The sequence below is a fragment of the Cyclopterus lumpus genome, chromosome 11 (assembly GCF_009769545.1).
Source record: "Cyclopterus lumpus isolate fCycLum1 chromosome 11, fCycLum1.pri, whole genome shotgun sequence".
NCBI classification, from domain to species: domain Eukaryota; kingdom Metazoa; phylum Chordata; class Actinopteri; order Perciformes; family Cyclopteridae; genus Cyclopterus; species Cyclopterus lumpus.
In genome coordinates, this window is record NC_046976.1 from 777,501 (window position 1) to 798,736 (window position 21,236).

A 21,236-nucleotide genomic window follows, 5' to 3' on the forward strand; every position below is an offset into this window, starting at 1 on the left:
ACAAGCCCCCACCTTCCCTGAGCTTTCCAGGATGTTCAAGCGGACCATGAGCCTTTCTGGGAGCACATATCTGTGTGAACAGCTCTTCTTCCAACATGAACTTTAATAAGTCAAAGTACAGGTCCAAACTCACTGATGAGCATCTTCAAGCCAGACTGAGGGTCTCAACTACGCGGCCGTACACGCGCGCACACACACACACACACACGTGCATATAGACATACACAGTCAGCAGCCTGCAGTTGTCTGTGTCTGTGTGGCCCACAATGTCATATAAATGAGAATCTGTGTGTCCGTGTGTGTCTGTCAAACTGCACTAATTAGAACACCTGTGTGCTTCCAACATCAAAGGTTGCCATAGTGATGACTTCAAAGGGACGACAGTTGCCAGGCTAAACAGGGAGTTAAAGCTAGAAAAACACCTATCAATCTCTCTCAAAAAGTCAGTTAACCGTAGCTCTATTTCTTTCGCCAATATTTTTTGAGAGGAAGAATGACTTGATGAACATATACTGTAAACGGTGGGACTGTAGTGTAAGAAATGTGTCTCTAGTGGCGATTTAGATATCAGGTCCGACTGTCTGTGAGAAGACTCTTTGGAGGGAAAGATATAATGGGGCTCTATGGGGCAGAGAGGTGGACTTGCTCCCTCGTTAAGGCTTCTCTTGACAAATGTGGGAAACATTGTGGATTCCATCGACACATGTGAGGACCAGCACAAGATTCCCTACGTTTTTGATCCATAAATGGTGTAAAAAGAGTTGTGATACTTGTGGCAAAATACTGTAAATAATGTAACTTTTCGCTACATTTCTTTTAAGACACGGAGACAGGTTGTTGTCCTTGGAGGAACGCTTTATTGTTAGGACTTTCGGTTGCCCCCTCTCACTCTAGATCTGAACATTTCGTGCCATCCACTCCCATTATAAACTCTGAAACAGCCCGGAAATCTTCCAAAACCTGAACAAAGATTCCATCTAAAATGTGCTAGCTATGAAAAATGTCCAATTGATCAAATAAGCGCCATCCTTTTATTAACGTTTTAAACTGTAAATCATTTCTCTACCTTCATGTACGGCGAGTCACTGTGCGCACAAAGATTAGCGTTTTCTCTTCCGAAGCCCCATTCAAATGAATGGGACAATTTCTACATTTCTACTTTTTTACGCATATGCGAGCAACGCTGCTGCTTGTATGCTCGACTAAAGTTCTGGCGGAAGACTAATAAAATACGAAATAAGCCCACAGGAGAACATTCTATGAGCCTGGCTGCCACACCGAATAATAAGCTATTTTCTAGTATCAGTTATATGATATTTGCTCCTTTGATCCCCATTAAAACAGCACCTTGATGAATTGATCACAAACATTTGTGTAATGAAGTAGAGAGTCTAGAAGAATAAAGGGATCCCAGTGTTTCAAATATACTCTGATTTCTTTAGAACAATACCTGCATGTGCGTGTCTGTGTGCCTTCAGGCTGCACCATGTATTGTTTCAGTATCAACTTATTGAACTTAAATATTGAACTTACTATATTTATTTTAACACAGGGTCCCTCTACAATGTAAACTAATAATGCAAGAACTACTCGATATTGTTTTAATGTTAGAAATTCCCAGACATATTTGTGGTTAATCAAACTACCACAAAGAGTTGAAATGAAGAAAACTTCCTACTAGATTATTATGAAGAAAGAAAAGTGCAAACAATGTAAACAAAAGCGATACATATGGTTCAGACATGACTGACCCCCACCCCCAATTCAGGGAGAGGAGTAGCATCCAGTAGGTTGAGCATCACGTCTTTTGTTACAATTTAAAGTTCAATATCAATAGTGTAACATAATTGCATTTAATAGTAATACGCTCTGGTCAATGCTACAAGGATAGTCTGATGCTCCAACAAAACAACTCGGATGTAAGAGGAAGATTTAAATAATGACAAAACATTCAACCCTTTTATTTTCTTGGCCCCCAGCTCACCTTTGATGCTAAGAAATCATGGGCTCCATTGACCAACAGATCCTGATCACCTGAGCAGAGACAATAGTATTACCAACAGTTATGATAAAGAATGTCTGACTATTTATTACAACAAACAAAGATGGAAGGGAATTTTTAATTGTTTTAATCTTCATTTGATCTAAATCTGAGCTTGATGATCATTGAAATGTAAAATCACATGAGTCTAGTATCTCCACTCTTTGGATCAGCTATATACAATTATAATATTATTCAATGTTAGAGTGAGACTAATTGTATTGTATTTAGATTTCTTCCCTTTTTTCCCTGTGAAAGGTTATTTTTGGGGAGTTGTTCCTGATCCGATGTGAGGTCAAAGGTCAGGGATGTCGTATGTGTACAGATTGTAAAGGATAACTTGTAATTTGTGATATTGGGATATATATATATATATATATATATATATATATATATATATATATATATATATATATATATATATATATATATATATATATATATATATCTTAAGGGTATGTATATCTTGTGTGTGTGACCACGTTGACCTAGCCACAACGTAAAAAGCATCCAATAAAAAAAGTGTTCCAATTCAGCCCCCATCCTGGTCACTCCCTATATAACTATAACTACAGACTCCTTCTGGCTCTGTAGTGCCTCTTCTACAATAATAAATGATTTCATAGACAAGTTCTGTTTTGTGATATTCGTCATTTCAGCTTAAAAAGACGCAACACATTTTGCCACCATAGTTGCTGGACAGCAATGATGATTGATGATGAATGATGAGAGTCTTCAGTCACTCACTGGTTTCTACCACCTCCATGTGGTTGTGATGGCACGGAAGAGGGATGTCCACCCTGGAACCCAGAAGGAGCTCACTCAATCTGTCAACTGAGGAACAAACACACGCACACACACACACCTGTATAACTCACAAATTCAGTATTTTCTATTTTCTCTCAGTAAAATAAAATATAGTTTCACATTTCCTATATTGGGAGACATGATCCCACATCCCAAACCGTGGCGATTACAAACTTGTTGACATCTTGTTACGATAATGGCATTCATCAGACCTAACATGCATCTGTGGTGATGAAAACAATACCAGAGTGGCCCACACTGTTCATGTACAATAATTAGATGTGTTGGATAATCAGATGTGATGAGACAAAGTGGTGGAGACGCTTCACAATAAAGGATTAACTTTGAAATAATACCAGTAATTATGTGTCAACTAAACAAGACTAAGGGCACTGCTTAAACCATCTAGTGCATGGTCAGAAGTGCAACTGTGTTTAATATGTTTTGGATAAAGGAGTTTTATTTATATCTACTGTGCAGAAATATCAGCTTTAAAAACATGAATGATAAATAAAGCGGCGAAGCATTCAATTGTTGATTTAGAAATGACAAATTATGAATGGAGCTTCAAAGCTTCCAACTATTCGCTACATCCCGAAAAATGTCTTCTCATGATGAGTTTATATTGTTTTTACTCATCAGGAGGACACTATATTTATTATTAGAACTAATTTGTGTCGTAATCCATCAAATAGAATAGAATATAGAATATAGAAAATAGAAAATATTTCTCTGGATAAGAAATACATTGACCGTCAGGCAGAGAATCAACAATGTAATTCAGTTTCATCCTCTGGTTAACCACACGCTCAATTGGGTTTGTCATGGATTCAAACCCAAGATAGCATTCAAGTCTTGCCTGTGAGGAGTTTTTTTATCAAGATAGAAATAGCAGTACACTTGTTTTTAGTCAATTAATCAATAATATTGATTTTGAGACCTTTTCATGTTATTTTAAGATTCCTGAATTAGTTTAAGAAAGGTTATTAGGTGGAAGTCTCTTACTGCTCTGGTATCCCAATTAGTTTGTTTCATCTAAATAATGCTCATATATAAAATATTTTTACTTAAATTTGTTGTTGTTAAATGGAAAATATAGTGGCCCAAGCAGTATTACAATATTTGCAGGACAACATATAATTATCGCATATGTCTGTCTCTGTGTGCACCAGTAAAGTCAGCGCTTAGTGGACTCTTCTGAGGATCTGGATAAACCACGTGGACTACGGCCCTCTGGGACCACCTGCTGTGGGGAGGCAGCGCCGGGGCCAAGGACGTTTCCGCCTGTCACAGAACGTTGTTTGCCGTCTTTGGGGGTTTATTTGTCACTGGACTTTCTGTTTGGGACATTAAGAGACTTTGGTGAGATGTAGCATATGCCGCATTGAATTTGATTTAATAATAACATTTGGTGTTCGCAACTGACTAAACACAGGAATGATTATTAAATAAATTGATTTTTTCAAATGCATTAATTTTCTTTTTACAGAATTTAAATGTGGTATTTCCATGATCGATTCCATGATGATATTTTGGCTATATTTGTGTTACAAAATAAATTGTTTTATATATTTAGACGGATAGACCATTTTGTTTCTCCAATAACTCAGTTTAAGTTTTTGTGTAAAGCAGTAAGACGTGTCAACAGCAAATAAAAGAGGCAGTACATTTTTGCAGTAGGTCATTCCTGTAAATCAAGCCTGACAATTGGTAATAATTACAGTACAAAAATCACAACAGGATTTTAAACCCTGTCTGCTACAAACACATCATTGAGTCCATCCTCTGCTCCTCCATCATTGAGTCCATCCTCTGCTCCTCCATCATTGAGTCCATCCTCTGCTCCTCCATCATTGAGTCCATCCTCTGCTCCTCCATCATTGAGTATATCCTCTGCTCCTCCATCATTGAGTCCATCCTCTGCTCCTCCATCATTGAGTCCATCCTCTGCTCCTCCATCATTGAGTCCATTCTCTTCTCCTCCATCATTGAGTCCATTCTCTTCTCCTCCATCATTGAGTCCATCCTCTGCTCCTCCATCATTGAGTCCATTCTCTTCTCCTCATCATTGAGTCCATCCTTTGCTCCTCCATCATTGAGTATATTCTCTGCTCCTCCATCATTGAGTCCATCTTCTGCTCCTCCATCATTGAGTCCATCCTCTGCTCCTCCATCATTGAGTCCATCCTCTGCTCCTCCATCATTGAGTCCATCCTCTGCTCCTCCATCATTGAGTCCATCCTCTGCTCCTCCATCATTGAGTCCATCCTCTGCTCCTCCATCATTGAGTCCATCCTCTGCTCCTCCATCATTGAGTCCATTCTCTTCTCCTCCATCATTGAGTCCATCCTCTGCTCCTCCATCATTGAGTCCATCCTCTGCTCCTCCATCATTGAGTCCATCCTCTGCTCCTCCATCATTGAGTCCATCCTCTGCTCCTCCATCATTGAGTCCATCCTTTGCTCCTCCATCATTGAGTCCATCCTCTGCTCCTCCTTCATTGAATCCATTCTCTGCTCCTCCATCATTGAGTCTATTCTCTGCTCCTCCATCATTGAGTCCATCCGTTGCTCCTCCATCATTGAGTCCATCCTCTGCTCCTCCATCAATGAGTCCATCCGTTGCTCCTCCATCATTGAGTCCATCCGTTGCTCCTCCATCATTGAGTCCATCCTCTGCTCCTCCTTCATTGAATCCATTCTCTGCTCCTCCATCATTGAGTCTATTCTCTGCTCCTCCATCATTGAGTCTATCATCTGCTCCTCCATCATTGAGTCCATTCTCTGCTCCTCCATCATTGAGTCCATCCTCTGCTCCTCCATCATTGAATCCATTCTCTGCTCCTCCATCATTGAGTCCATCCTCTGCTCCTCCATCATTGAATCCATTCTCTGCTCCTCCATCATTGAGTCCATCCTCTGCTCCTCCATCATTGAGTCTATCCTCTGCTCCTCCATCATTGAGTCCATTCTCTTCTCCTCATCATTGAGTCCATCCTTTGCTCCTCCATCATTGAGTATATTCTCTGCTCCTCCATCATTGGGTATATCCTCTGCTCCTCCATCATTGAGTCCATCTTCTGCTCCTCCATCATTGAGTCCATCCTCTGCTCCTCCATCATTGAATCCATTCTCTGCTCCTCCATCATTGAGTCCATTCTCTGCTCCTCCATCATTGAGTCCATCCTCTGCTCCTCCTTCATTGAATCCATTCTCTGCTCCTCCATCATTGAGTCTATCATCTGCTCCTCCATCATTGAGTCTATCATCTGCTCCTCCATCATTGAGTCCATCCTCTGCTCCTCCATCATTGAGTCCATCCTCTGCTCATCCATCATTGAGTCCATCCTCTGCTCCTCCATCATTGAGTCCATCCTCTGTTCCTCCATCATTGAGTCCATCCTCTGCTCCTCCATCATTGAGTCCATCCTCTGCTCCTCCATCATTGAGCCTGGTACCCTGCAGCCACTACCAAGTACCAGGGCAGCCTGCAGCGTAACATCCTCTCTGTTGAGAGGGTGATTGGATGCAATGCCTACAATCCACAACGTGTTCGCCTCCAGGACCTTGAAGGTAAGATTGTAGCTGACGCTCTCACCCTGGATACAAACTGTTGGTGTCCCTTCCCTCTGGCAGGAGGCTGCAGTCGGGTTCATGAACAAACCCTACTCACTGACTCTGAGTCTCACATCCCCAGGACTATTTCAAACATCCTTGCACATATTTTTTTCTCTTATTAAAATACACTTTTAACAAAAAACTATTCCGTTTAAGTTTGGGGATAAAATGTCATTTAAATTGTGAAACGGTTCTGTCAAATCAATCAACACTGAAGTGACGTGGTTAACTTGTATTACCAGCTGGTCTTGCCAACTAACACATTATTAACAATTACTTTTAGTTGGCTGGAAACTTACTCTCAGCTGTAGCATCCAGTAGGAGTTTCTCTGCACGGGGAGCTTGAGGTGTGTCTGCCCTGAACAAGTAGCGAGTGATGGGAGGTTGTAGGGCCTCCTGACCACTTGTCACTTCTGCCAGCTCACAGAACAGTGTCACCCTCTCCTGTAGGAGCTCCAGCATTTCCCGGTCCTTCTGCTGGAGGTCAGCTGTGGATGGTTTCTGAGGATTAATCAATTGTGCATCCAACATAAATCTAACCAAGTCTTACACCCAACACCTACATTCTGCCACCTATAGATAAACACTCACCCAATCACTCAATCTGTGTTACGTGCATGGTGCACGTAACACAGCCCTAATATACACACACACACACACACACACACACACACACACACACACACACACACACACACACACACACACACACACACACACACACACACACACACACACACACACACACACACACACACACACACACACACACACACACACACACACACACACACACACACACACACACACACACACACACACACACACACACACACACACACACACACACACACACACACACCTATGGGGTCAGATCAGTCTCAACATTTGCAAATGCACGCAGAACGATTCACAAATACATTCCAATGCACACATAAATAAATTACGATTTATATAAATGTAAAAGATTTCTATGTGGATTTTTCTATTTGTTTGTGGATGTTGATGTATTTGTTTGTGGATCGCACTGCATTTGTTTGTGGATTTCTCCACATGTGTGTGGGGGTTTTATGAGACCTGCCGTGGTTGGATTTGCAAATCTGTTTTTTTTTCAACATAGACCTATCTGTAGCCAATCAGATGTCGCCTTAATTTTCATCCAACATAAAAAGGAAATTATTTGTTAACCGCACACAATATGAACAAGAAAAAACACATTTGCAATGAGCAAAAAGAAAAAAACGAGCAGCAGTCTGAGGCAGTCAGTGAGTTGTCTGTGACTGAACACTGTCTGTGAGCTTGTAGTTGGGCTCATCAGCAGACAGACAGTCTGTGAGCTGTCTGTCAGTAATCCGGCTCCTGGTCTTTGATTTGGGGTTTTCTGAACTCCACTTAGGTGGTTTTCAGGACAAATTTGGCATTCATGAAAGTTTTCCTCATATGGGATTCGTTCTGAACTTAGACTGTTGGTGATTACCTTCACATTAATATTTGTATAAATTAACAATTACGTTTCACATTTATAGTCATGATTCTACGAGGTATCGTGATATCATAAAATAAACAAAAGCATTACACTAACTCTGCAAATATAAGTGAAAGAACACATTTACAGGCGTTCATGAATCAGGCGATCAGAGATCTTTTCTGACGTTGATCTTCTGAAGTCCGTAAGAAAACATTTCAGAAGACACTTCAGAAAATGTTCGAGAAGGAGAATTTATTTGTATTTTATTTTGGAGAGCGACAAGGAAAGTCTCCGAGATCGCGATCGACGGGTTGGCGACCACTGGATTATAGATTATATCGATTTTCTTTAAATCTCAGACTCATTGGGGGGAATTCTGCTGCAATAACCAGTTGTATAGATTTAGCCTCAACTGATCAAAAAGGGAGTATGAATCTTTTGGAACAATAGGAATTTAAAGAACAGAAAGAAGAAATTGCAATAAATCTAAAGTACATAGGGACAATACAGAAGAGTGATATTATTTGCTCATTGAGAAGACATACAGTGAAAAGCCATAATTAAAACTGCTTTGATCGTGTCATTAATGTTTCCTGACCTTTGAGTCTCCTAAGATGGGCCTTGTGTTCAGTCTCTATGAGGGGGAACTCCTCTCGTGATGGGCACCTGACCACAAAAGCACAGATCACACAGATCCTGTTATCAATAATGTGACATGGTCTGATGTCGTATGTGTACAGATTGTAAAGCCCTCTGACTCAATTTCGTAATTAGTGATTTTGGGCTATACAAAATAAACTGAATTGAAATTGAATACATGCACATATATACACATGCATATATATACACATGCATATACAGTATATGTACATATATATACACATGCATATATATGTACATATATATATATATATTCATATAGATATGTATATGTACATATACATATGTATCATATGTACATATATATATGTACATATACATATCTATATATATGTACATATACATATGCATAAGAATATGCATGCAATTTCAAGCGAAGAATAAATAAGAATACAGTTAATTCAATTCAATAGATACACTTTTCAGTGCAGTGACAAAAATGTTTCAGCGTGTGTGTTGGTGCATTTGCCCACTTGCTGACGGTGCGCTGGATGTGGCGTATCCAGACGTTCTTGTCCTCCTTGGAGGCAGCATGGAACTCATACATCTCAGGAGGAGAGGAGTCACTGATGAGGAACATGCCTCGTTCCTGATTGGCTATATCCCTCACTATCAGGTTCTGAAGGGAAAGGACTGGAGATTTGTCCTAGATCACACAGGAGAGTTGTGTTTAAAGAAAAGTAATAAAGACACAAAGTAAAGTTGGGAGAACGTCAGTATGAACACTTTCCAGTCATCACAATCAAACAATTGATGCATTGTTTTTTAATATTTTTGTATGTCTTTGTACTTGTAAGTGAATACTGTTTTTTACCACACATGGAAAGATGTATCTCTGGTCTTTCTCCTGCAGAAACACCAGGATGTCCGTCATCAATAGGACCTGTGTGTCTATGCAACACAAAGACACACAACATACAAGCACACGCAGAAACACTTATGTGAACAATTTCAAGCGAGGGTCTTCAGGACAGAGGGTGTCTTATGCTTTACGGATTGTAAAGCCCCTTGTGCTGAATCTTTTATATTGAGCTATATTAATTAAATGTACTTTACTTGATTCATAACATTCTTAAACATAAATGTTTATGCATTTATCTTTGTAGTCAGTTTCAGCTACCACAGCAATAGACAATGAGGATATTTAGAGCTATAACTTTAAGTTACTACAAGGATCTTTTATTGATTTTGTCGGTCCTGCAGCAGTAACTTAAAGTAACATAACAACATTATAATGACTTGATCTTGGTGATTATCACACTTTAAAAAAATTAAATAATTTAAATGACAGGTTAAAGTGTATTAGGTGCGACTACTCAAAGCGCTTTCACACTACTTGTCATCATTCACCCATTCATACACATCAACATGGACTAGTGGAGCTAGGATCGAAACACCGATCCTTCGATGATCCCGCTCTACCACTGAGCCACAGTCATCCCATATCACATGGGATACGATGCCACGTCCCTGTGTTATAGCGTTCCTGTCAGGGACCACCACCTAGGTGGAACCACAATCCAACCTCCTGAAAACTAAAAAACAATGCTCCTCATCCATTTTACAGTATAAATCAGCCATTATCCTTCTGGGATGTGAACCCAAGTCCATCAGTATAAAATCCACCAAGAGCAAACAATCTTGACAGCGCTGACCTTTGAGAGAAGGCAGACCTGTGTCACACGATCCAACTGTATGTTGGATCGTGTGACACAGCAGGGCCAAGACGGGAGGCCGGCTCACCAGGCATCAGACACCTCCAGGTCCAATGGACCCTATGAGACGTGAAGTCACAACGACTCCGGGGAGGAAGCAGAGTTAATAAGGTGCAATGGAGAGATGTAAATTCATCCATAAGGAGAGAGAGAAGAGGAGATAGGTGCTCAGTGTATCCTAAAACATCCCCCAGCAGCCTATAAGCCTATAACAGCATATCTAGGGGCTGGACCAGGGCAAACCTGATTCAGCCCTAACTATAAAGCACTATTAAAGAGGAAAGTCTTAAGTCTATTCTTGAATGAGGTGACTGTGTCTGCCTCCCGGACTGAAAGTGGAAGCTGGTTCCATAAAAGAGGAGCTTGATAACTGAAGGCTCTTGCTCCCATCCTACTATGAACCACAAGTAGCCCCGCAATTAGTGAGTGCAGCTCTCTAGTGGGGCAATATGGTACTACAAGCTCCTTAAGATATGATGGTGCATCACCAATCAAGGCTTTGTAGGTGAGGCGAAGAATTGTAAATGTGATTCTTAATTTCACAGGGAGCCAGTGCAGAGCAGTTAATACAGGAGTAATGTGATCTCTTTTCTTAGTTTTTGTGAGTACACAAGCTGCAGCATTCTGGATCAACTGGGGGGACTTAAGGGACTTATTAGAGCAGCCTGATAATAAGGAGTTGCAGTAATCTAGTCTGGAAGTAACAGACGCGTGAACCAGCTTTTTTCTGCATCTTCAGCAGTTTTAAACAAGATTCAATGTCGCCCGCTCTGGCCCCCGGGATGCATATGACTTTGGTCCCTGGCTTCCCTATCTTCACGTTTCTGACTATGGAGCTACCTATAACCAGAGTGGGTTTCTCGGCGGGTGCGTCGCTGAGTGGGGAAAACTGGTTCGAAACATGAAGAGGTTGGCGGTGCTCAGTGGGCTTCTGGTTAGACTCAAAACCCCTTCGAACAGTCACCCAGCCATCCGGCTGCTCGGGGGCTGCAGAGCTGCCCCCGTACATTTGCATGTTTTCACACGCACTCACGCCACACAACCAATTTCTCACAGCAAAAACTAATTCTAATTTTGGGCAGAGTGGGAGGTCTGTCCCCGAGATGCGTTTGTTCCTTTTCAAACTCCCCGACGATAGGTGGCGCTAAGGAGCGCATCTGTAACCCTATTCGCTGCATAGACATCCTATTCATCCCAAAGAGTCAGTTAGCAACAGAAGAAGATTTTCAAAGAGACACTCTGGAGGAGTAGAGACTAAGTAACTTTAAATCTTGAAAGAAATGATTCGTTGTGTTTTGTGTGTTGAATGTAAACTCAGCTGTCATAAAGCATCAGGAGAGCACCTTGTTAACCTCATAGCATTGTTTATTAAGGCTGCTCACATAGCATGTATCTTTTTATTTACAGGCCAAAGAAAAGGACCCTCTCAATCATTTTCCAAACAGCACTTTGAACAGGTAAGATGTGTTCCAAAGAATTTAACATAACGAAATGTGTGCAATAGAATTAGGCATGTTTTTGTAAATGAGAGTAGTTATTAAAAAACATTTTAATTCTTTAAGGTAGCAAAGATGTCTCGTAAAAGACCTTTGCCAGGCCGAGGACAAAAGCAACATTTATTATATTATTTAAAGAACCAGCCAGTCAGAACAGCCAGAACAATTTATAGAAACAACAGGGCAACAGACAGAGGAGCAACACACAGGACAGAGAGAGCAACAGACAGGACAAACTGACAAACAAGTAGAGGAGCAACAGACAGGACCGATAGAAGCACATGCAGAAGAGCAACAGACAGGATAAATAGAACAATCAACAGTGCAGATGGAAGAAGACACAGAGGAACAGAGAGAAGAGACTCCCCCAATCCAACAGTAGGGCCAGAAGAGGCTCTGGCTGGAGCAGCAACATATAGAACCCTTTTTCAAAATGAGTGGACCTCTACATGGCCATTTATTACAAGAGGGAGCCTCAACACGCACTACTGGTGTGCAGTCTGCCGTATTGAAAACTCATGTTGCCACCAGGGTGTGACAGATGTAGTGCGCCACATAAACACTAAAGGCCACCAAGAAAAGCAACGAGCTCTTCAGTCCACAGCCACAATATCCCAATATGCAATGCCTGTTCCCTCTGTTGGAGGGATGTCTGCACAAGAGGTTAAGATATGATGTGTGTAATAGTCCTGTCAAGGTTCAGTCAAGAGTTTTGTGTTCTAGTTGAATACGATAAATTATTGATATAAATTAAAAATAAATAAGTTGATAGTTTTGACTAATTTGTGGTTTGTATTTCAATCTGTTACAGTCCAATTTTCTTAATTTGAGATCTTAGTTGCTGAATGTGTTTTTTACCTGTGCCCTATTATCACAGGTGTCCATTTGAAATAAACTATGGTCTTTTGGGAAGATTAATAATTTTTAATTTCTTACAGACAAGAAGGGCTGAGGTCAAAATGACAGCTGGGTTGGTAGTCCATAATGTTCCTCTAGCCCAGTGGTTCCCAAAGTGGGGGTCACGACCCCTAGGGGGGGCGCGGTGGTACTACAGGGGGGTCGCGGCTTCATCACCAACCCACACACACAGACGCACACATACATCGGTAAAACAATATAAAATAACCGACGTGACATGCACTGTGTTCCAACCACGCCACCAGAGCGGCTCATGTCACAGACCGACTGTGGCAAAACCAGCGAGAGCGAGAGCGAGAGCGAGAGCGAGAGCGAGAGCGAGAGCGAGAGCGAGAGCGCGCGAGCGAGAGAGAGACACACAGCGACACAGAGAAAATATTTTATACAGTTCATGCATTATAATGCATGAACTGGGGGGGGGGGGGCTGGCGCATTATTTCACACAAGAGCTTGTGAAGGAGCTCAAAAATGGCCCATACACCCTTGGTACAGATGGGTCAAATGACACAGGTATTTCCCAAACTATTTATCTCTTCTGCAAAATATTTGCTTTGTGTAAACATCGAACAACATGTACATTTCTATAATTCTAACTCGTCATTAAAGGAGCGCAAAAGATGAACCTGCTTACTGTCCGGGTGTTCATGGGAGGCAAAGTTGTCCACCAATTTTTGAGCATGTGCACAACAAGTGGGAAGACATGTGGAACAGCAAACAAGATCTTCGCCAAGATTAACTCCACCCTAGAGGAGCATGGTATCCCTTGGGAGAACTGCATTGCTCTCTCAGTTGACAAAACAGCTGTGAACATCGGACCACGCAATTCCATCGCCTCTAGGGTGCTCCAGAAACACCCCAACACCTATATTCATGGTTGTCCTTGTCATGTGGAACATAACACTGCCAAAGCTGCAGGAGGGGGATTTTTTAAAGTGAGTTAAGGCCTCATTTATCTCTACATGTAACTTTTGTATCCTAATTACATGTATTGACTGAATGTTATGATTTGATTAATGCATTGCAGGTGTCTGGGTTTGATTTGGAGGACATGGTAGTGGACATCGGTTACTGGTTCATCCATCCATTCATCCATTCCAAGCTCCCCCCTGATGTCCGAGCTCCTTACCCTATCTCTAAGGCTGAGCCCGGCCACCCTACGGAGGAAGCTCATTTTGGCCGCTTGTATCCGAGATCTCGTTCTTTCGGTCACGACCCAGAGTTCGTGACCATAGGTGAGGGTTGGAACGTAGACCGACCAGTAAATGGAGAGCTTTGCCTTCCGGCTCAGCTCCCTCTTCACCAAGACGGACCGGTACAGCGCCTGTTTTACTGCTGCAGCCGCACCGATCCGCCTATCGATCTCCCGCTCCACCTTACCCTCACTCGTGAACAAGACCCCGAGATACTTGAACTCCTTCGCTTGGGGTAGGCAGTTTGCCCCCACCTGGAGGGAGCAATCCGCCGGTTTCCGGCAGAGCACCATGGCCTCAGATTTGGAGGTGCTAACTCTCATCCCTGCCGCTTCGCACTCGGCTGCAAAACGCCGCAGTGAATGCTGGAGGTCACGGTCCGAGGAGGCAAACAGGATCACATCATCCGCAAACAGCAGAGAGGCGATCCCGAGACTCCCGAACCGGATCCTCTCCGCCCCCTGGCTGCGCCTAGATATCCTGTCCATGAAGGTCACGAACAGGACCGGTGATAAAGGGCAGCCCTGGCGGAGGCCAACACCCACCGGGAACGTGTCTGACTTACTACAAAGGATACGAACACAGCTCCTACTGCAGGCGTACAGAGACCGGATGGCCCGTGCTAACGGGTCCGGCACCCCATACTCCCGCAGCACCCCCCACAAAAAACCCAGAGGGACCCCGTCGAAAGCCTTCTCCAGGTCTCATCGAGCTGCTCCACTACGACACTCCATCAGGCCCCCTCCTACCTCATCGAGCTGCTCCACCACCACACACCATCAGGCCCCCTCCTACCTCATCGAGCTGCTCCAGCACCACACACCATCAGGCCCCCTCCTACCTCATCAAGCTGCTCCACCACCACACTCCATCCTGTCGGCTCCTCTGATGCAAACCTCCTATCCATCCCACATAGGACCAAGCACCGGACATGAGGTGACAGAGCCTTCTCCATAGCAGCCCCCTCCCTCTGGAACTCTCTCCCCAACCTCATCCGAGACTGCCTTGACCTTTCTACATTCAAATCACAGATCAAAACACAGATCTTCAGGACTGCTTTTAATATGTGATTGTGTGCTCTATGTTTGTATAGCTTCTTTAATGATGTTTAGTTGTTGCAGTTGCTCAGGAAGGTAGCCATGACAATATAGTAAACCCTTGTTTCACGGAGCCTGTGACTGTAGCAGTCTTTCCAGTAGTGTTTTTTCACGCATATTATTTTAACATTATTGAATATGAAGCACAAGATTGAGCCTACAGTACATCATCTGTGCAGTGCTATATACTGTACTACATACTTAACCACATACTTTACCCACATACTAAAGTGTTTTCAAAGTGTTGAGTACCTTTGAGTCGGGATCCTGGGGTTTTCCAAAAAAGGGTCCCATCATGGACAAGTCTCCGGCGGAACAACTCTCCAGGCTTGAAAAGTCCACCATATCTTACTTTGGCCTCAGCCCGGGGGTCCAGCTTGGCTTGGATCTCTTGCAAACGCTGTGCTTTCTCCAGGTCTTCCATCTGCCAAACAGGACAAAAGTAATCTTCCATTTAAAGAAGAGAGTATTATTAAACGTCAATTACATTAAATATAGTAGACCATGCAAAAAAAAAAACAGTGCTGCATTAGTCATCTTAAACATTTAAACTTGTCATGATTCCAGTACTCTTGCAAGACGTTTAATATGATATGACTACTCTTTTTTTTTAAGTGCAATGATTCAAGATGCTGATCCGAACGCATCATCTCTCTCTCTTCCGGTAAGCGTATTGCATCACTTCCGGTTGCCAGCTTAGCAGTTTGCGATATCTTCCTCTCCCCCTCCCGCTCCCTCTTGCTCAGAGTGTCTCATGTTTAGCTATTCCTCTGCCTCCCTTAATGATAACGGTATATGCAACAAGTGTAGTTCATTTGCTGGTTGGAGGCAGTTCTAAGTGGGTTAGATGCACGGCTCCGCACCATCGAAGCTCAGACGACGTTAGCTACATTAGTTAGCCCGCCTCCTCCCATAGTCGGTGCAGACCAGCTAGCCGTAGCTTCTGCTAGCTATTCCCTAGCAGCCCCCCGCGCAGCCGGATGGCTGGGTATCTGTTCGAAGGAGTAGTAGGTCTAAACAGAAGCCCACTGAGCACCACCAACCTCTTCACGTTTCGAACCAGTTTTCCCCACTCAGCGACACACGCTGAGAAACCCACTCTGGTTATAAGTAGCTCCATAGTCAGAAACGTGAAGATAGCGAAGCCACGGACCAAAGTCATATGCATCCCGGGGGCCAGAGCGAGCAACGTTGAATCCTGTTTAAAACTGCTGGCTAAAGATGAGCGTAACACAATCTTCCCCATTAAACTGATACAACTGGTAAACTTAGCACTCTGGCTTGAGTACCTCACTCTGTAACTGGTTATTAGACTTTCTCACTAACTGACCCCAGGACCTCCTCCACTGTAGTGTTGAACATCGGAGCCCCCCAGGGTTGTGTACTCAGCCCCTCCTGTTCACGATGTACCCCCTTGTCTGCTACCCGACACATGAAGAGAACTCTTTTGACTACCGCCTTTGGCTGGATTACGAACAACGATGATATTCCTATAAAGAGCAAATCAACAATCTTGGCGTCATGCTAAGAAAACAACGTACTTTTGAAGAAAGGAGGCCCCACACACCTGTCCAAAGCAATCGAGTTAAGGTGGAGCAGTTTTAAGTTCCTGCAAATCACCATCACAAACAACCTAATATGGTCCACACAGATCTACGTCCTGGTGAAGAAAGCTTATAAAAGACTGAATTTCATAAAGAAACTTAATAAAACTGAATTCCCATTCCAAGTTCTTGTTAACTTTTACAGAGGGGCATTAGGAGCATCCTAACTAAACATTACAAACTGGCATGGGATGTTCACGGCCCAGGACAGGAGGGCTCTACAGCAGGGGATTAAAACCGACCAGAACATCATTGGTACCCATCTACTGAGCATCAGTGATATTAGTAACGAGGTGCCTGCGAATAGCACAAAAGGTTATTTAAAGACTTAACCTACCCAGCCACAACTTGTTCACCTTGCTGATACAGAGCTGCCGTACCACCAGACTTCAGAGCAACATTTAATTGCGCAACCTTCCAACCCTGTAACCTTGTACAGAGAAATACAAATGTGTTTTCCACATTTAAAATGATCTTGTCTGTTTGTTAGTCCAAGGAAATGTTTCACATTTGTTTTCATTGTGGTGCTGGGGTCTGTTAGTGAGAAAGTCTAATAACCAGTTACAGAGTGAGGCACTCAAGCCAGAGTGCTAAGTTTACCAGTTGTATCAGTTTTCATTTGACTACTTCAACATCATCCAACATGTCGACTTTCCCACCCATAAAAAAGGACACGTTACCATCAGTAATTTAACCAGCATTGACCTCACCATCCCTGACCACCTGGCTATCACCTTGGACATAGACATCCCCACCCCCATGTTAAGCAGAGTCGCACCATAACATTTCGGATCATCAAGTCCATCAACTTCCCCTCGCTCTCCTGATGATGCACTCTCCTCCTGTCTTGATGTCGTTCCCCGCAGAAAATCCAAACTCATCTCCTTTACCCACTCTGCCCCCTGGTACACTGACCAACTTCGCCCCCTCAAAGGGCAGGGCTGTCAACTGGAACGTCTTGCTAATAAAACTCACTGTTCACCTTGATGCCTTCAAACTTCAAACTTGCCTTCAAGCTTCACCAACGACAATATAAAGATGCCCTCAACACCGCTCGCTCCTCTCACTACTCCTCCATCATTCAATCTGGCTCCAAAAACCCCAAAATGCTTTTCTCCACCATCAATAAATTCATCAAGCCCATGGACACCATCTCCACCTCCTTCACTACCAGCAAATGCAACTTATTTCTATCCTTTTTCAATGACAAAGTGACTGCCTCCTCACTCTCCTCTCTCATCACAAACATCATCAACTCCACACTGTCCTCTGGTCTCATACTCCCCCCCCCCCCGGCACTCAAACTCGTCACCCCTGTGCTGAAAAAACCTGGTCTTGACCCTGACATCCCCAACAACTACCGGCCCCTCTCCAACCTCCCCTTCCTGTCCAAAGTCCTTGAGAGAGCTGTTGCATCACAACTCAAGTCCCACCTCAATCTCCATAATCTCTACAATCCCTTCTAATCTGGCTTCCGTTCAAAACACAACACAGAAACCACCCTACTGAAATCACAAATGATATACTTCTTGCTGCTGATTCTGGTTTCCTCACCCTCCTCATCCTCCTTGACCTCAGTGCTGCCTTTGACATCATCAACCACTCCATCCTCCTTTCACGTCTACAGTATTCCCTTGGCATAATTGGCACTGCCCTTTCCTGGTTCACCTTATATCTCTCAGACCGACATCAATTCATTGCCATAAACAACTGTACATCCTCAACCTCCCCAGTCACCCACGGTGTCCCCCAAGGTCCTGTGCTTGGTCCCCTCCTCTTCATCATTTACATCCTTCCCCTTGGACAAATCATCCGTTGTCATGGTTTCGATTTCCAATGCTACGCTGACGACACCCAACTCTACTTCTCCTCCAAGACTATCACCTCAGTCACCCACTCCACTCTCACTACCCGTCTCACTGATATAAAATTATAGATGCAACAGAACTTTCTTAAACTCAACTGCAATAAATCTGAAATACTCATCATCGGCCCCAACTCCCTTATCCGCTCAGCCCAGACCTTCTCTCTCGATATTGATGGCTCCATCGTCACTCCCTCCACCCAGGTCCGCAACCTCGGTATCATCCTCAACCCCACCCTCTCTTTCCTACCCTACGCCAACCACATCACCAAAACTGCCTTCTTTCACCTCAGGAACATTGCACACCTCCGTCCCTCCCTGTCCTCTGCCACCACTGAAATTCTCATCCATGCCCTCATGACCTCCAGACTTGACTACTGCAACAGCATTCTCTTTGGCTCTCCCAACTAAATCCTCAATAAACTTGTGTTCAGAACTCTGCTGCTCGACTGCTCACCTCCACCCGCCGCTATGAACACATCACCCCAGTCATACGCAACCTTCACTGGCTGCCGGTCAAATTCAGGATAGACTTTAAAATATTACTGACCACCTACAAAGCCCTAAACAACCTGGCCCCTCGCTGACCTCGTCCCCCTCCAAGCCCCAACCCATTGCCGCAGGTCCGCCGGTGCAAACACTCTGAAGACCATCAGGACCAAGCGCCGGACCTGGGGTGACAGGGCCTTCTCATCTGCTGCAACCTCCCTCTGGAACGCCCTCCCCATCCACATCCATCAGGGTCCCACCCTTTCATCATTCAAACAAGCCTTCAAAACCCACCTCTTCAAACTTGGCTTCACCTGCTAACCCCTGAACCCTACCCTTCACTACATGACTCATTCCGCATAGCTGCTCCAATTCTTTTTCCTTTTTTCACAGAAATGTTCTGTTTGTTTGTTTGCTCCTTGTCTTTCTTTTTAGTTGTGTTCTGTTTGTCTATGTCTTATGTAAAGCGTCTTTGAGTGTCTAGAAAAGCGCTATATAAATTCTAAGTATTATTATCATTATCATTATTACTAACCAAGTCCGACCAAAATTTTTCATGATGCTAAATTATTATGATTTTAAGTTGTCATGGAACAGTGTGGTCATGGTGAGGCAAAAAATTTGCATATTTTATCATAGAACAGTTAGCTGTTGTAACTCAATTTAACATTATACAATCTTCCCCACATTTTATGAGTCCTGGCCCTATTTCACGTACCTGGCTAACGTAGTTAGCGGGATAATTTTCCGGATAAGATAACACAAATCAGGCCTTTTGGTTCCATGAAGCAAGTTTGGCAAAATCCCCATAGCAACACATCCACATCCACTGCTCTAGTGCAGACTAATTCAATCTAGTTGGATAAGCTGGCCACTCCCCCAGAAGGAAATGGCAGCTCCCTTCCTCAGAGATCCCATTGATGAAGGAGAGATATTAGTTAGATTAACGTTTTATAGTTCTTCGAGATCGCCAAGATCCGTTATCACATGATTCTGATAACTTCCTATACGAGTGCTATCGATTCTGCCCACGATAAATCATTTATTAAAGACCTTCTGGAGCCATACATTAAACATCACACGCCGCAGCATTGACTGTCTCACAGACTGTATGCAGAGCCTTGCGCTTTTTTGCGAGTGGTACATTTGTGTACAATGTTGGCGATGCAGAACATCAGGAAAGCCTCTGTATGCCGTGGTGTTCGTAAAGTTTATTTAGCGCTTAAGAAACTCATGGATGTGTTCATTACTTCCCTGGCCATGTCCGTGTAAATGCAATAAAAGTTCTATATGGTCATCTCCACATACATGAATATACACTTATATATTATCTAATATGTTCTGAAAAAGTTGAGATCGTTATTTTAGATCTCATTGGATGATGCATGCCATTACGCCGACTACCAGTAGGCACATTTAAAGAATGAGGCACTTAAAATGAGCCGAGAAATTTTCCCAACACTTATGCTGTGTTTACACCAAAAGTGTTGCTAGTAGATTCCATGAAAGTCAATGCACAGGCAAATGGATCCGAATAAAGCAGATTTTCATCCAGTTATCCAGACGCAGTTGGTGAAAGTCACTGGACTGTGTGAGCCTACGGGTGATGTTATGTATAAATATATTTTTTAATTTTTTTTATTTGCACAATTCAAACAATAAAATAAAAATCACAACAGAGATAAATGAATATCACAGTGCAGGAAGAGACAAAAGCCAACTGGGCTTATTTGAAGCCTCCACCTATATAATATTTAAAACTTTTAAAAAGTACAAACATAAAATGAAAAATGCACAAGATGGACAACAAAAGAAAAAAGAAAGAAAGAAAGAAAAGAAAGAAAAATAATGTAATTATATCGAGTCTATGTAGGCATATGTAAGCATATGTATGCATGTGTGAGCGTGTGTGTGCATGTGAACATGAGCATGGATTGCGTTTGTTCAGGTATATTGGATTCTACCCTGTCCTGTGGCATTTCCTAAGCAATGGTAATGCTACAAGTCCCCATGAGTGAAACAGCTAAACATTTTGATAACAGCTAAAACAAGAAAGACATGAACAGTAATCCATAAAAAACTTTTGCAAAACAGCAATTAGACTTTCTTTTAGGCAAATTTTGAAACATTTGATAGAATGACATGTCTTTGTTAGGTGGGAAAATGATTCCATAATTTGGTTCCCCGAATAGAAAATTGACCTCTGCTAGTCAGTAATTTAGGAGGATGAAGATGTGAAGATTGATGAGTTGAGTAAGAATGAATCTGTG

At 42.9% G+C, this 21,236-nt stretch overlaps 1 protein-coding gene across 5 annotated transcripts in view; it reads right to left on the bottom strand.

Moving 5' to 3' along the window:
• The window catches only part of arhgef1a (Rho guanine nucleotide exchange factor (GEF) 1a), a 55,292-nt gene that overhangs the window by 10,331 nt on the left and 23,725 nt on the right, over positions 1 to 21,236 (bottom strand). For all 5 annotated transcript variants that reach the window (XM_034545928.1, XM_034545929.1, XM_034545927.1 and 2 more), the window contains 7 exons: positions 15,262 to 15,433; positions 9,408 to 9,484; positions 9,067 to 9,239; positions 8,532 to 8,599; positions 6,765 to 6,953; positions 2,789 to 2,875; positions 1,985 to 2,034 (listed from right to left, as the gene is read on the bottom strand). In XM_034545928.1, coding sequence (XP_034401819.1) covers positions 1,985 to 2,034; positions 2,789 to 2,875; positions 6,765 to 6,953; positions 8,532 to 8,599; positions 9,067 to 9,239; positions 9,408 to 9,484; positions 15,262 to 15,433 — 816 coding nt within the window. The remainder of the gene's footprint in view (positions 1 to 1,984; positions 2,035 to 2,788; positions 2,876 to 6,764; positions 6,954 to 8,531; positions 8,600 to 9,066; positions 9,240 to 9,407; positions 9,485 to 15,261; positions 15,434 to 21,236) is intronic.